The following is a 17,241-nucleotide window of genomic DNA, read 5'->3' on the forward strand; positions in this document are numbered from 1 at the left end:
TAAGCCGAACCGCTTTCTAAAATAAAAGGTTCGGCTCGAAAAAAAATAATAATTACATAAATTTTATGGTTTTCTAATATTACACAATTATTTAAGACTTCGGATTAAAATAAGTCATATTTAAATATTCAAATAAATTTAAATTACCATCAAAATTTGATTTCTATTTAAAAAAAAATTTAATTGGTTCAAAATATGGAGAAAAATGTACAACAACAAAAATGTTTTTTTGTATGAAATTGAACCAAGGTTCGAACCCAAACCTTGGGTTCAGGGGGTATATAAACCAATTTGCGAACCGAACCGATGTCTAGCTGTATGGTTCGAGCCGCCGAACCGAACCTTTAACCAAATTTTGGAGGTTTGCAGCCTTGTATTAAATAAAAATTTTATTACTATAAAAATATAAGGAATTTCTATATTTGTTTTTATAGCTCGATATTGAATTTTTGAGCCACTGTGCGAGATTGAAAGGGGAAAGGGGGTGGGGGCTGTAAAAGCAGGAGAACAACGGCTTTATATTTTGTAATTTGATGCCAAAGCTGAGCAGCTGAGCGGGAGCAGGGGAAGAGTACGAAGGGGGGCGGCAACGGGGGGGCATAATAGGCGTAAACCGGAAGTTAAGTGTAAAAATAATAATAAAGAAAGGTGTGTGTGAGTGTGTGTGTGTATCTTGGTGTTGCTCTTGCAATTGTTGTGTGCGCCCTGCAACTCCCAACCCCCTACCCCTACCCCTATTATCCCCCCCCCCCTTAACCCCCCTTCAAAGCATTCAGCCTGCGTCTATGACCCGCACTTTTGACTTTGACTCCTTTGCGTCGTTTGCTATTGAAATTTATACACAAACTTTGGCTGTATGGGTATGTTAGAGTGTGTATAAATGTGAGTGTGTGTGTGTGTGTGTGTGTGTGTGTGTGTTGTTGTGGTTGTTGTGCTTGTATTGGTGTTTGCCAGTGCTTCGTTTAGGGTAAATGTCTCCCCAAGGATAATTCGGGCATGAAATTACAATCGAAGTGATGCAAAAGTGTTGGCGTCTTTTGTCTACCATTGTTGCGAACAACAACAACAACAACAGCAACAACAACAACAACAATGCCCATTAACTTGAGCAACAACAACAGGAACAACAACTGTAACAATGGCACAAAAAAATGCATAGTCCTCTGCCTTTTTTTCCTGTTCCTATTTTGTTCCTTTAGGTGTTGGTCTATGAGTTTGGCATGCCGAGAGGAAATGAGCGGGGGCAAGTGTGGTTTAGAGGGAGATCCCCAGCTAAAGAGCGTTAGCTGTCTCTCACTCCCACTCTCTCTCTCTCTTCCACTTTTTTAGAGCTTAGATTCGCAGCTAGCGTGAAAAAATGCCGTAAATAAATACCGTTCGTTGTTAAATTTGTAACCGTTGCCGATTTTCTGCTTCTTTTTTTTTTCTTTTACTGCCATTTCCAGTGGAAAGCACTGCTGAATTCGCCACAGCAGTTTCGTGGGTTTGTCAGTGGTCATCTTTTTTTTTATTTTTATTTTTTTTTTGGTCAAACATCAAACGTCTCTCTTTAGTTTTAAAGTTTGTTGTGAGCTGAAAAAAGTCTACTTACTATATCTCTAAGCATTTTTTAAAATTACATAGTCTCATTATTGTAGCAAATGTGCAACTCTATTAAGCAATTTATTTTCATCATGTTCTCAAATGAAAGACAATTTTACTATGATCTTTCGAAGCTTAAAAAAACAAGGAAATTAATTTTTAAAATTCAATTTAACTTCTCAAACTCAAGTTCTTTAAGTTTTTTAAATATTTATTTTTTATTTCTTTCGTTAGAGTTTCTAAAGAATATGTTTCAGAATTTTTTTTCTCTCGTTAGAGTTTTTAAAGAATATGTTTTAGAATTTTTATAAAACAGTATGCCAAAAACGGAAAATGTTAAAATCCAATAAACTTTCTTTCGTTAGAGTTTCTAAAGAATATGTTTCAGAATTTTTATAAAACAGTATGCTAAAATAGGAAAATGTTAAAATCCAATAAACTATACTAGATTCTTTTAAATCTTTCAGAGTCAGTAAATTTATATATAGAATACAAATCAACTTCATAAGCTCGAACCTTAAATTCGAATTGAATAATTTCATAACATATTTAACCATTTTTCATAAGTTTTTTTGCCTTTCAGTTTAGATTTTCAATTTTTTAAATTGTTTTAAGATTTGTAATTCACAGCCATTTTTCCTACTTTTGCTATAAATTTTCAAGTACTCGCTTTTAGTTGACATTAAATACACAAATAGAATACAATTTAGTTGTAATGCAAATTTGCTTTTCAATATTATTTATACAGATTGTAAGACGTCTTTTCTAAAATACTATAGCATACGATATATAGTATAGTATTTTTTAAAGATTTACGCAATTCTGAAATTTGTTAATATCGTTGCATTTTTTCATAATATTTAAAAAACTAAAAGATGACAGGATAATAAAAACTGGCATTTCGCCAATACTTACTTTATGACGACATTTAGAAAAGTTTAAAAGCGGAAACCGAGCTGAGACTGTAAGCAACTTTCAAGCCGGGAAATAACGAAAGTAAGACATTGATAGAACCAGAAAAGGTCGCTTCAGCTATTTGCCAGGGCAAAGAAAACAACAAGAATAAAAAAGTAAAATGCAATTTGGTTTCCGCTTTTTAATTTTTGCTTTATTGTGCGCAAGTTATGGGTTTTTCCCTTACCTGTTTGACTCACAACGACAGCAATAGCAACAACAACAACTACCCCATTTGTACAGCTTCCACCTGCCAGCTCTACTTCTTCCCTTTCCCCAGACAGCTCTACATATACTCGTATAATTCCTCGTATTGTGTTTTCCCCCTTAAACAATTCGCACAGCACGAGTTTTCCCTTCATTTTCGTTGCTTTTTTATACCCGTTACTTAAAAAATAAGTAAAAGGGTATATTGTGTTTGTTGAAATGTATGTAACAGGGAGAAGGAGGCATCTCAGACCCTATCAAGTATATATATTCTTGATCATCAACAACAGCCGAGTCGATATAGCCATGTCCGTCTGTCCGTCTGTCTGTCTGTCTGTCTGTCCGTCTGTCTGTCCGTCTGTCTGTCCGTCTGTGTGAGCGTCTAGATCTTAGAGACTATAAGAGATAGAGATACCAAGCTTTCACCCACAGACTCCAAAGGCGTCGCAAAAAATCACCACACCCACGACTTTTAAGATAATACAGTTTTTATGGGAATTGAAGTTATCTTTTAATAGTATCTATAATCACACTTAACCGCAGCAAGATCGGACAAGTAGAACGGGAGTAATAGCTAACCAAATCTATAAATAAAGTTATTTTTTAAATACAATCACCTAAAAGTATGCAGTAGTAATTAGGTTGTTATTTCGATAAAGTACTTTTATATATATTGACATAAGTAACGGGTATTCAATGGTCGGGATCTCGACTATAGTCTTTCCCACTTGCTTTGTTTGCTATTGTTGTTGCTGTTGCTTTTTAATACATTTATTCGGTAATATTTCTCTGTTTTTCATTTATTTTAGCATCAGTTTCATGCATCTACTCGTATCTTGGCGTTACATGCACGTTGCGGACCATTTAAGCAGCTCTTAACCCCGCGGGGCTTCGATAAATGCTCCCAAAAAGTCCTGATTGCATTTCAACCGTAACTTCCTTATGCCAACTGTGTGATAAATTATAGTGACTCGACACTTTTCTCACTTGTATATGTGGCAACTTACTTTGTAAGCGTTATAATTGGGATAATACTGTTATACACCTCAGTGGGCGGTAGAGGATTTAAGCTATCCTTCTCTCATTTTCATCCAAAACTTCAAAGTGTCATAATTTTATTGCGAAATATCAATTTTATCATTATTTAATCCCTTAATTGATTCAAATTAATTGCTTCAAAATTGCAAAATTAATTTTGTTTCATCACTGTCCATTTTATTCTTGGTTTCACAAATTTCTAATTGTCATAACTTTGTCAAATTTTAACCGATTTTACTGTGGATTGTCAAATTTATTATATTTCGGCCTATATTTTGATTCCGCATTAAAATTTCAAAACTCGATTTTTTTTCGATCACTGCCCATTTTTCCATACAGTCTCCATTACTGTACCTTTTCTCCATACATTCCCCTTGACACTTTTTCAAAATCTTGACTTAATAAAAATTTAACCGATTTTTTTGCGGAACATGAATTTGATCAATATTTAGCATCTATTTTGATTATGCATCAAAATTAAAAAGTTTAGTTTATTGTATAACTGTCCCTTGACACATTTTCAAAAAAAATTATTGATCGATTGATTCCATTCTTTATTCGATTTTAAACTTGAATTACAGTTTGTATTTACATCATTTGTTGGCATTCTCCGTAATGTTTTAAAATAATATTATTTTTTACCATAACTTTTATCAATTCTTTTTAAAAATTGATAGATTTTATTAACATACTAATTTTATTTGCACCCGATATATTTTTACTCAGCTGTTTCTTTTTCACTCGCCTTTCACTTATCAAACTATAAAACCTAGTCCCAGATTTTTGTGCAATGCATTCACGTTTTTAATATTATCAGCAATTCAAACGTAAAGTTTAATGTCCGTTTGTTGTACATGGGCGTGGGGCAGGAGGAGGAGGGGGTGTGGCAGTGACTCATCAATGACACATGTGACCCAAAGCGAGGGGACAAAACTTGAGCCGAGAGCCGAAAGATGCAACAGACGCAGACGATAATAAAAACAACACAAAAACCAAATAACGACCTATTTCTTGGTTTTTGGAAAAACTCAACATACCTTCGAAACAGAGTTACCCCCCTTAGTAACCTCCCCCCCAACGCTACCCCACAGTGCCCACAAGTTTTGGCATGTATCCATATATAGACAAAGTATATCGAAATTCCCCTTGTTCTACATTTTGCTACACCCTTATATAGCTACCCCTGCCCCACACACACACACACACACACACACACATAGATAGAGAGTATAAGAGAGTGTGAGAAAGAGAAAGTCTATAAAAATCCACAAATAAAATGTCATTTGGCTGGAACGTGACTGGCATCTACTTATAAACTAAATTAAGGATAACATTTGAAAAATTTGCACAAAATAAAATCAAACTGTGAGAGGGCCCTCTGCCATTCCTTCCCCAGTATACGGCTAACCCTCATAGGCCAAGCCCACGAACCGCGAACACGATGTCCTGAATGCATAAGTTCGACACAAAGTCGAGACTAGAAATAAATAGAAAAATAAGAGAAATGGAAATAAATATATACACAATAATTTAAATTGCTTTACAATGAAACCCTAAAATGTCAATAGAGCGCGCTGCGCTATTTGCTTTTGCTATTTATTCCAACACCAACCCCAACCCCTAAACCCTAAGCCCTACCCCTAACATAAGGCCCCAAGTCTTAGACCTATCCATAGCGCTTAGTTCTTAGTATGCAAAGTGATGCCTTTTGCATTTATTCTCCTCTCCTTTTCCTTTCATTTCGTTTCTTTTCTTGGCCACTGTTTCTAGTCGCATCAAAAAAAAAAAAAAAAAAAAAAGAAAAAAAAATTGAAGTGGATAATAAAGTCTGAAGTCGGAGTCTGAAGTCTGTTGTCAGTGTCCTCCCTCGTCTATGGCAATGGACCACAGGCGCCAGCGTGTGAGTAATGAGGTCTGTCTGCCAAAAAGCTGCCCTCTCTGTATTCCCCTATTCCCTCTACCTATCTGTCTGTCTGTCTGTCTGTCTGTCTGCCAACTCGTCATCAGTCGCCTCGCGTACTCGTGTATGACAAGTAGCGAGTAATGTCATCAGTGTGTAAGTTAAGTGACATCTTCAAATGGACAAGCTCTTGAATAGCAAATACGCAATGCGTGATATTAGTTACTTTTCAACACTTACTCGCTGCATACTAAACGAGCGAGTCAATTACTTTCACCACTTTCAATTTTCTTTTATTTCGTTTCACTTGCTGTTTGTCTTCAACTATTGTGGTTATTATAACTCTCTTCTTTTCCTGAACTTTGGGTACATCAATTCGCTACTTTTTAGCGAGTATTTCAAGTGATTCTCCAACTTTTTTAGACACCAAATTACTCAGCTAACACTGAACAATTCTCACGCTTATTTCTTCACTCTACTGTAAAACATAAACTTGCTAAAAATTTTACTCGCTACTCGTCAAAGCATGTGCTCTTTTTTGAATTGTTTGATAGGTTTCAGCTACTAGTTATCAATTTAACATTCTTTATATTTTACTGGTTTATTATTTATAAATGTTTCCTAAATAAATTAAGTACATATATTATAATATCATAAGAGCTTTTCCTATTTGCAATTTTAAATAGCCATAAAATTACTCGTTTGCTTCTCTATTTCACTCGTTGATAGAAAAATTGTTGACATTCTTTTTGCACATATTTTTGAGTTATTAAGAGTTTTAGAAAAACCAAAGAGTTTAATATAATATCATAAAACTCATCAAATTTTGTTCTCGTTGCAATGTGTTACTCGTTAGAGCTTTAACTCTCTACTCTTTGTAACTTTATAGCTAACTTTTCATTTAATTTTAGTCTTTTCACTTACCAATCTCAATTGCTTGTAGTAAACTCTAAATATAATTTATATTTTTAATCGTCAAATAGTTACTCGTTAGTTTTTGCATCACACTCATTGCTTTTTAAATTGTTTACACGCTTTTCACATATATTTCTTATGAATACGCTTTGTTTTATTTAGACTATATATTAATAAATTTCTATGATATCTTTAATTTGTTATTTCCTAGTCGTTGCTGACTCACTCGTCAGCCCTTACTCGTTATTTACTTGATTTCCTATAGAGCACTGAGTAGACACAATTTGCGGAAATTTGTTATGCAAAATCTTGTCAGGGAATTAAGAAAACGATTGTCAGCACATGAACTGGAAGGCATATTCTTGTTGGCGAATGTTTACTGTTTACTCTTGGCATATCAACTCAGCGGGCGTTGCCAGACATGTCCAAATGTGTGTATGTGTCTTTGACATAGTTGATACAATTGATATAGTGTGTACACACAGAGAGACTGCAGTTTGGCATACATAAAGGGTCATGAACCGACCCCGCACATCTCGTTAAGCCAGAGAGATAGAGAGAGAGGGAGAGAGAGAGACAGGAAAAGTGACAAGACAGCGAATAAGAGCCTTGGACTTATCTTAAGACTTGTGAATAGTCGATTATTAGCTGCTGAGTCATCGCAAATGTGACCAGTGCATGTGGGTGACAGTGGGTGGTGCAGTGGGTCAGACCTTTAACTCGTCGCTCGTTAACACACACACACACACACAGATAGAGAGAGAGAGAGAGAGAGAGAGAGAGAGAGACAAGAAATCCAATCAAACAACAAGGATGCTTACACGTACGCGTTGTGCTAAATATTTAAGGAGCATTGCAAAGTCAGAAGCGTACTACTTAGTAGATATATATGCTACATTCAGACACACCACACACACACACACACACACACACACACCACACACACATTTGCACTGCATTTAAAAAACATTTGCGGTTTTTATGCTTAATCATCATCAGGATGTTCATGATGCTGTTTCGAAATTCCCAGCACGCTTGTATATATTAATAAAAATGCATTAGTTCACATTTATTTTGGACATAAAACGTGTTAAAGTAAGCAAACGTCCGACAGGACCGTCTTTCATCCCATGCAGACGGTCGGTACCACCCAAAAATGACGACCCACTGACAACACAACCGTCTAGCTTTCTCTATCTGGTAACTTTCGACTCATTTAAAGCATTGCGACTTTTACTTTTATTCGGAACGTTTGAAAGCAAAATAATGTACATGACAAAAGCATCCCCCCCCCTCCCCAGTCGAGAACCGTTCCACTCAAAAGGGACAGTGTATCTAGTGTCATGTGGCTGAAAACCACCCAAAACCACCCACGCGACAACCTGTGTGCACTTTCGCTAGCTCTCCCTCTCTCTCCCTCTCTCTCTCTCTCTTTCTCTCTCTGTCAACGGTGCTCGTAATTTTTAGATATTCGTAGCACGTGCAAATTATGTACAATAATAAAAAAAAGCAAGTACAACTGTGCTAGACATGTGGCTAGACTTGAAGATACCCTGTGATTGTTCTTAAAGTTTCAGAATATCAAAAAAATATTATAATCTTATCTCATGACAAAAATCAAAGCTTTAGCTCTAAGATTTTTGTTATACAATTATAAACGCATCTTAATCGTATAAAAAAATTATGTTTGTGTTTACAAACTGTTTCAGAATATCAGAAAAATATAATAAACTTATCTCATTCCAAAAATTTAAGATTTCTTTTGTTAAAAAATTATAAACTCATCTTAATCGTATAAAAAAATTATGTTTGTGTTTACAAACTGTTTCAGAATATCAGAAAAATATAATAAACTTATCTCATGTCAAAAATCTAAGATTTCTTTTGTTAAAATATTATAAACTTATCTCACTCGTATAAAAAAATTATATTTGTGTTAACAAACTGTTATGGCTTTCAAAATTAGCATACCTCACCTGAAGCATTAAAATTAGAGAGTATTAAAACAAAGTGAATGAGAGTTAAAATAAAAATGGGCACAAAAGCAGCATAAAAACTCATAGATAGAGATGTACTACAAGTACTATGTTACAACCTGAACCCAGACACCGCTGTACCGCTCACAAAACAGGGTCGCAGACAACCTGACAGACACAAGTACAGACAGTCGATTGGTGGGAGAGAGAGACAGAGTTAGAGGGAGAGGGAGAAAGAGGTGGAATGAGTAAGTTGCGGAACTTGTCTGGCTGTCTGACAAGTACATAAACATGTCTGCGCCTAAAAGTCTGCTGCATTTTATTTTTCACCAACAAACTTTTTCCTCAATATTGATTTATTTCGCAAATTTATTTAGCTTCGTTTTCAAACACTGCAAAAACTGTGCTTAACCTATTATGTGATTCTCAAGGTCTTGCTTAAAGTTTTCCAGGCAGTTGCAATTTTAAAATATTAATTAAATTTAATAAGCAGCGATGTTTCAGAAATAATAGATATAAATGTATGGGTTTGTATTTGTGGAACGCCCCAGATTATTAAATATAAGACTTAAGACAAATTAATTTTAAAAAAAATGAATTTTAAAATTTAATACAATTATTTAATATTTAATTATTTTTTTATCTCGTCAAAATAAATTTGTATACTAAAAAAACTTTTAGAAAATATATACAATTAAAATTACAAATAAATAAAACCAAACAATCGCAAAATAATTGTTAAAGTAATTATTATAAATATTATATTTTCTTATTAGCATATGTTAATCTATATATAAAAAACTGTTTGTTCTGACTCACTGACTGATCATTGCACAGCCTAAACCATAAGACCTAGGGGGCTGAAATTTGCGCACAACATAGCTGAGACGATCTGATTTACTAATTTGTTCATTTATTAAAATTAGATAAACAGTGTTACCCTTTGATGCTAAAGACTTTCTTTAAAGCGTTCTACTAAATGTTGAGTTCATTTGGAGTTGAAAGAAGTATTAATCGATTAAAGAAATGGTAGCCAAACTTCATTCATTCTATTCTAATATTCTCAAGTAACTCTCAAGTAATTCTCAAGTAATTCTCAAGTTACTCATAATCTTTAAATCTCTCTTGTGGTCTCGCTGAACTTCAACTTTGACTTCAAAACATAAGCTTTGTAAATGAAGTCAGGTAACTTGCTGGCCGTTTTTGGAATTGGGCCATCATTATGAATTTAACAGCATACTGAGTGGAACAAATTGTCTCCCCGAGGTGTCGCATAATATTTAACACCCGCTCAGTTCATGGTTATCGCTTATCATTAGCAGCTTGGCAACCCTGCCCCTCACTCCACTCCTCACTCACTCCACACTCCCTCCACGAGCATTTGCAAGCTCAGCAATACCCACAGCTGTCGGTCTAAAATTTATAATTGCGCCCATATTTTCAACTTCCGCTTGCGTTTGTTTCACGTTTCACAACCATAACAAATTATCTCAGGTCATCAATTATGGCTGCGACACGAGCAACTCAAGAGAGCTTCTGTTTCTCTGTTTTGGAATTTTTTAAATTTATTTATTCTTATTCTTATTTTTTTTTTTTTTTTTTTTTGAGCAACTTTGGTGATATTTTTATTGCTTTCATTATGATTTCATGTGGCGTGAGCACGTTCTGCATTGGATATGCTGCTTTCCACTAGAGGGGAGTACAATTTTGACTAGAGGAGTGGTGGAAAAACAGCGCAACTTTTCCGCATTGAGTCAACGCTGACGCCCATTTGTCTAACTGAATGCTTGAGGCGCTTGACTTGGCTCTTGGGTGTTAATAATGTTATCTTTTATTTATGCCAAGCTCCTCACCTATCCAACTTTTCACCTTTCCATTTTCCGCATTTGCCGCACGTTGTTTAAACTTTTGCGTTTTGAATGTAATTGCATTTTGTTTACCTTTTTAATACCCTGTTATCAGAATTATCAGCAGGGGTATGCTTGAAATATACAAGCACTTTTTACATACGTAACAAATAATATAGTAGCTACTTTATTTGCTATAAATAAATATAGCTAGCTAAAAATATATATGTATTTTCTATTCTAGATATTCAATTCTTGTAATAAGTAAATACGTTACCTGAACATCTCTTTATATGCATTATTATTTCCTTCTTTTTTGGACTTTAAAGCCTTATAAAGAATATTTCATTATGATTCAATAAGAATTAAGAAAGCTATTCACCTAAATCCTGATACCAATCTTATCTCTTAGCATTTCAGGCAGATATTTTAAAAATTTTATAGCACATCCAATAAATTTGGAAATTTCCTAATTATTCCTAATTTTTATACATTAAAACAATTTGTTCAGTCGGTACGAGCTATCTAAAAAAAATTTGGAATTTGGATAACAGTTTTGAAATTTTTTAGGCTTATACAAATCGATGCAGCCTAATGTATAGCTTAAGACCGTTTACAGGGTATCTACACAATCAACTTAAAAATTGTTAATAGTTTTGTTAAGACTTAGACGCATTGATAGCGCCTCCATTGCCGGAAATGAGAAACTTTGTGGTTTTATAATAAATAATTCAGTTGTATTTCAATACATCAAGTAAATTGAAAGAAGTTCACTTAGAAATTAGGCAAAATAAATAGGTGCAACTTTGCAATATAAAATAACAGGTGTATGACGAGCTTTCTCTCGGAATGAAGCTCTATTTGGAAAAACAATTCACGTAACATCAAAGTAGGTTATAGATTTCGCTGTGGAAGTCTATTTACTTCTGTTTGTTACTCCTACTTCTCTTTGTCTCATCTTTTTTTTAGGGTCTGTAGACGTAGGATCCGCCGCAGTTCTTGTAGCACAGATAACTGGGGCGAGTTCTCCACTTGCGACAGTAGCGACGATAGCAATTGTTGGGATTGGGGGTGGGTGGACTAGGGGTGGGTGGTGTGGGAGTTGGTGGAGTTGGGGTAGGTGGATAAGGCGTTGGTGGTTGTGGTGTAGGTGGTTGTGGTGTAGGTGGTTGTGGTGTTGGTGGTTGTGGTGTAGGTGGTTGTGGTGTAGGTGGTTGTGGTGTAGGTGGTTCCTCAGTGGGTGGCTCCGGTGTCGGTGGTTGCGGTGTTTCCGTCTCAGGTATACAATCATTACCCACCGTGCCAATAATGCTACTCAACGCACTCAGATTGAGTAACGTTTTCAGATCGATATCGACGCCTGTGTTTACAGTATTATTATCGCCTACGATTTGAGTTTTTGGTCCAGCTGCAAGTAATAATCAAGGTATAAATAAGGTATAAGCTACAACTAGATACACTATTAAAATACACTTACTCTTGACTTTGTTTCCGATGCAGACACCACCGCTACCTCTGATCGCATTGGCCAGATTCAAATTAGGCACCACATCGGCGTTTACGTTGATCAGCCTGTTAATATTATTGTTGTTTCCCATTACTAGTTGCCTGGGACCCGCTGTAAAAACCACATGATTAGCATACCTTATCTCTTAGCAAAGGCAATCACTTTTCGGGCTCTACTTACTTGTAGCTGTATTGCCCACAGAGGTGCCAGTATTACCACCGTTTGGACCAAAATCATGCGCAATGCTCAGCAGTTGATTTCCTTGCTCATCAACCACATGAACCACATCATTTGGATCGGGACTACTGCCTCCGACCACACCCTTTACTACGTTAAGAGCCACAGCATTTAAATTTACTGGAAGATCAAGACCGACTAGCGTGTTTATGGTATTGTCGTTTCCCGTGATACCGTCTTTAGAACCGGCTAAAAAAGAAAATTGTAAATTAGAGTGTAAGAAAATAGTATAAGACAAGAACCACTTACTGAAGACGTTGTTGCCAACAAAGGCTCCCGTATTGTGTCCACCTGGTCTTCCGCCGGAGCTACTTCCGGAACTACCGCCAGAGCTACCGCCAGAGGTACCTCCTGAACTACCGCTAGAACCACCTCCAACCAAGCCCTTTATTGCATTAAGACCCACAACATTTGCTACTACTGGAATATCTGCATCGACAACCTTGTTTATGGTATTGCCGTTTCCGTTGATACCGTCTTTAGAGCCGGCTAAAAAAGAAAATTGTAAATTAGAGTGTAAGAAAATAGTACAAGCGAAGAACCACTTACTGAAGACGTTGTTGCCAACAAAGGCTCCCGTATTGTGTCCACCTGGTCTTCCGCCAGAGGTACCGCCAGAGCTACCGCCAGAGGTACCTCCTGAACTACCGCTTGAACCACCTCCAACCAAGCCCTTTATAACATTAAGAGCCGCAACATTTGCTACTACAGGAATATCTGCACCGACTAGCGTGTTTACGGTATTGCCGTTTCCGTTGATACCGTCTTTAGAACCGGCTAAAAATGGTAATTTTAAATTAGAGTCTAAGAAAATAGTACAAGCCAAGAACCACTTACTGAAGACGCTGTTGCCAACAAAGGCTCCCGTATTGTGTCCACCTGGTCTTCCGCCAGAGGTACCGCCAGAGCTACCGCCAGAGGTACCTCCTGAACTACCGCTAGAACCACCTCCAACCAAGCCCTTTATTGCATTAAGACCCACAACATTTGCTACTACTGGAATATCTGCATCGACAACCTTGTTTATGGTATTGCCGTTTCCGTTGATACCGTCTTTAGAACCGGCTAATAAAGAAAATTGTAAATTAGAGTGTAAGAAAATAGTATAAGCCAAGAACCACTTACTGAAGACGTTGTTGCCAACAAAGGCTCCCGTATTGTGTCCACCTGGTCTTCCGCCAGAGGTACTGCCAGAGGTACCTCCTGAACTACCGCTTGAACCACCTCCAACCAAGCCCTTTATTGCATTAAGACCCACAACATTTGCTACTACTGGAATATCTGCATCGACAACCTTGTTTATGGTATTGCCGTTTCCGTTAATACCGTCTTTAGAACCGGCTAAAATAAAAATTTTAAATAAGAGTCTGAGAGAATTGTTTAAGCAAATACCACTTACTGAAGACGCTGTTGCCAACAAAGGCTCCCGTATTGTGTCCACCTGGTCTTCTGCCAGAGGTACCTCCGGAACTACCGCCAGAGCTACCGCCAGAGGTACCTCCTGAACTACCGCTTGAACCACCTCCAACCAAGCCCTTTATTACATTAAGAGCCGCAACATTTGCTACTACAGGAATATCTGCACCGACTAGCGTGTTTATGGTATTGCCGTTTCCGTTGATACCGTCTTTAGAACCGGCTAAAAATGGTAATTTTAAATTAGAGTCTAAGAAAATAGTACAAGCCAAGAACCACTTACTGAAGACGCTGTTGCCAACAAAGGCTCCCGTATTGTGTCCACCTGGTCTTCCGCCAGAGGTACCTCCTGAACTACCCCTAGAACCACCTCCAACCAAGCCCTTTATTGCATTAAGACCCACAACATTTGCTACTACTGGAATATCTGCATCGACAACCTTGTTTATGGTATTGCCGTTTCCGTTAATACCGTCTTTAGAACCGGCTAAAATAAAAATTTTAAATAAGAGTCTGAGAGAATTGTTTAAGCAAATACCACTTACTGAAGACGTTGTTGCCAACAAAGGCTCCCGTATTGTGTCCACCTGGTCTTCCGCCAGATGTACCGCCAGAGGTACCTCTTGAACTACCGCTTGAACCACCTCCAACCAAGCCCTTTATTGCATTAAGACCCACAACATTCGCTACTACTGGAATATCTGCATCGACTACCTTGTTTATGGTATTGCCGTTTCCGTTGATACCGTCTTTAGAACCGGCTAAAATAAAAATTTTAAATAAGAGTCTGAGAGAATTGTTTAAGCAAATACCACTTACTGAAGACGCTGTTGCCAACAAAGGCTCCCGTATTGTGTCCACCTGGTCTTCCGCCAGAGGTACCGCCAGAGCTACCGCCAGAGGTACCTCCTGAACTACCGGTTGAACCACCTCCAACCAAGCCCTTTATTGCATTAAGACCCACAACATTTGCTACTACTGGAATATCTGCATCGACAACCTTGTTTATGGTATTGCCATTTCCGTTGATACTGTCCGTACCGGCTAAAAATGAAAATTGTAAATTGGAGTCTAAGAAAATAGTAAAGGCCAAGAACTACTTACTGAAGACGTTGTTGCCAACAAAGGCTCCCGTATTGTGGGAGTGTGATCCTCCTGGTTTTCCGCCTGAAGTACCGCCAGAACCACCGGCTGAGCCACCTTGGACCATACCCGTTATTGCGTTAAGACCAACAACATTTAAATCTACTGGAATATCGGCATCCACAGCCTTATTGATAGTATTTCTGCTCCCGAAAATTTCGTCTTTAGAAGCCGCTATTAAATATGAAACACAAAACGGATTATGAGAAATAATGGCTTTAAATGCACGAAGGACTTACATGTTCGTTGATTTCCAACGAAGGTGCCAGTTTGACGTTTAGATGTATGAGCGCCCTTTTTGAGTGGTACATCAGCATCGACCAAATTAGCTGCTGCCTTGCCTTGTTCTGCAATCGATAAAGTTAGACAAGCTAAGGACTTTCTGTTGTCAGCACTCGTTACTTACGTATCAATGAGTTGGGTGATGTAGGTGCCGAGCGATCAAGTGCGGTCAACAGTCCCAAAATAACGACCTTTTCCACACCCATATTCAAAAGACGCACCATCCAGCATTCCGGAGTTGCAGCACAGAATCCACTTTCATTGCCATAGGAAATTGATGACATACTGTCCATCAGCGAGAGAATCAGCGTGCTGAAGGCATTCACCTGCAGTACACTGATGGCGGCACTCTTTGTATTGTCCTGAGGTCCCACTGTAACGCAATTTTTAATTTAGTAATGTCATATGCTAGTCGAATTTTGTCGAAATATGTTTGTAACTCGTAGCTTCCATTCGTCACTAGTTTCTTATCACTCGTCAGTCCTTACTCTTTAGTTACTATTCTTAAATTTTTTTCGTCCCATATTATTTATTATTCGTTACTCGCCAGGCACAATTCTCCTGTCAGTACGTCTTGTAATTATTTTCTAATGTCGTTTGTTGGTGCCAACTCGTCACTCGTTGATTCTGTCTCATTACTCGTTAGTTCATCACTTGCTAATGCCTATTTGTGAATCGATTGTTTCAAATCGTCACTCCTTAGTCGCATTTCGTCACTCATTACCATGCGAGACTTGCTAGTCCTTTACCGTTACTCGTTATTCATCGCTAGTGCCATCTCATTGTGTGTCACTCTAATTCCATCTCGGCAGTCTAATCTTATCCCCCGCTAGTCCCATGTCATATCTCGTTAGTTCCTACTCGTCACTCGTTTGTCATTTTTTCATTTTTCCCGACTCGTCACTCGTTACTCCCTACTCGTTACTTGTTAGTTAATACTAATCACTTGTTGGTCTTTACTCGCTACCCTTTTCTCATTATGAGTGCCATCTCATTGCTCGTTATTCTCTACTCGTTACTCTCTACTCGTCACTTGTTAGTAAATACTGATCACTTGTTAGTCCTTACTCGCTACCCTTTTCTCATTATGAGTGCCATCTCATTGCTCGTTATTCCCGACTCGTCACTCGTTACTCTCTTCTCGTCACTTGTTAGCCAATACTGACCAGTCGTTAGTGCTTACTCGCTACTAGTTACTCATTACCTGTCCCATCTCATTCCTAGTTTTTCTCTACTCGTCACTCGTTAGCTAATACTGTTTACTTTCTCAAACTCGTTACTCTGCACTTTGTATTCAATACTTACTCTCAACTAGATTCTGGATAATGTTCTGCGATTCAATGGAAGATGCACCGCACATTTGCAACAAGGAACTGCAAATGGTAGTGAGTTCCTTTAGATTTCTCGCCTGCAGGAACTGAACCATGCTCTCGCGATCTCCTTTGCCAGAAGACGATTTACCGCTCTGTTGTAGGGCTGTTCGGGTGCTCCGACTGCCTTCAATGGTCGAATTAGCCTGCTTGAAGGCAGCGGTGCTCTTGATGATCTGCACCACCTGTTTCTGTGAGCACTCGATGTTGTTGAAGTTGCACAGAGCGAGGAAGGACTTGAGACTGAGTGTCAGAATATTGTTATCCTTGGAGTGCTTAATATCCTTGATGACACGATCACAGCTGGCATCCGAGCTGCTGCCGATCAGCACATCAATGATCAAATCCATGCCCAGCTGTAGCAAAACAGCACCACTTTGTTGCTCCAATGATTCCATATCCTGCAGTGATTTCACCATTGATTCCTGGTGCGTGGTCAACTTGACACCTCTGGCTTGCATGCTGGCCAACAGAAGATCGGCCAGATCCTTGGCTGCCAGGCGACCAATATTATTGCTGCGGCCCGTTGCCACAGTGGGCGTGGCACGTGTGGTCGGCTTGGCCTCATGCGGTATGAGGCAGCAGGTGGATAGCAAAAGGAAAAGCTGAAGACGCCACATATTCCTATTCAAAAGCGAGACAGATCGATTGCAAAACTTTCTTTTCCGACGAACGTAACTTGAGAGATTGATACGGTTTCAGTTTCTGCAATGCGCTTTTATGGCCCATCGAGAGTGTTTTTTTTTTCATTTGTTTTAGCTGATTTTTATCTAGCCAACGAATGCTGATAAGAAAACGCAACACTCACTTACAGATAATCGTGTTTTGTTGTGCACCATTGGCATGCCGCAAACGTGCTCACAAATCG

The 17,241-nt window shown here is 38.0% G+C and overlaps 1 protein-coding gene across 1 annotated transcript; it reads right to left on the minus strand.

The window, feature by feature from the left end:
• Positions 1-11,134: 11,134 nt before the first annotated feature.
• Positions 11,135-16,993, minus strand: LOC117785200 (apomucin). Its single transcript, XM_034623115.1, has 12 exons — positions 16,309-16,993; positions 15,128-15,376; positions 14,961-15,068; positions 14,187-14,339; positions 13,862-13,936; positions 13,562-13,801; positions 13,111-13,227; positions 12,766-12,822; positions 12,412-12,513; positions 12,106-12,351; positions 11,896-12,036; positions 11,135-11,826 (listed from the first exon to the last, which is right to left on the minus strand). The coding sequence occupies exons 1-12, from the start codon at positions 16,991-16,993 to the stop codon at positions 11,384-11,386; spliced, it is 2,616 nt and encodes an 871-aa protein (XP_034479006.1). The 3' UTR covers positions 11,135-11,383.
• Positions 16,994-17,241: the final 248 nt, after the last annotated feature.

Source organism: Drosophila innubila, chromosome X, assembly GCF_004354385.1.
Source record: "Drosophila innubila isolate TH190305 chromosome X, UK_Dinn_1.0, whole genome shotgun sequence".
Classification (NCBI taxonomy): domain Eukaryota; kingdom Metazoa; phylum Arthropoda; class Insecta; order Diptera; family Drosophilidae; genus Drosophila; species Drosophila innubila.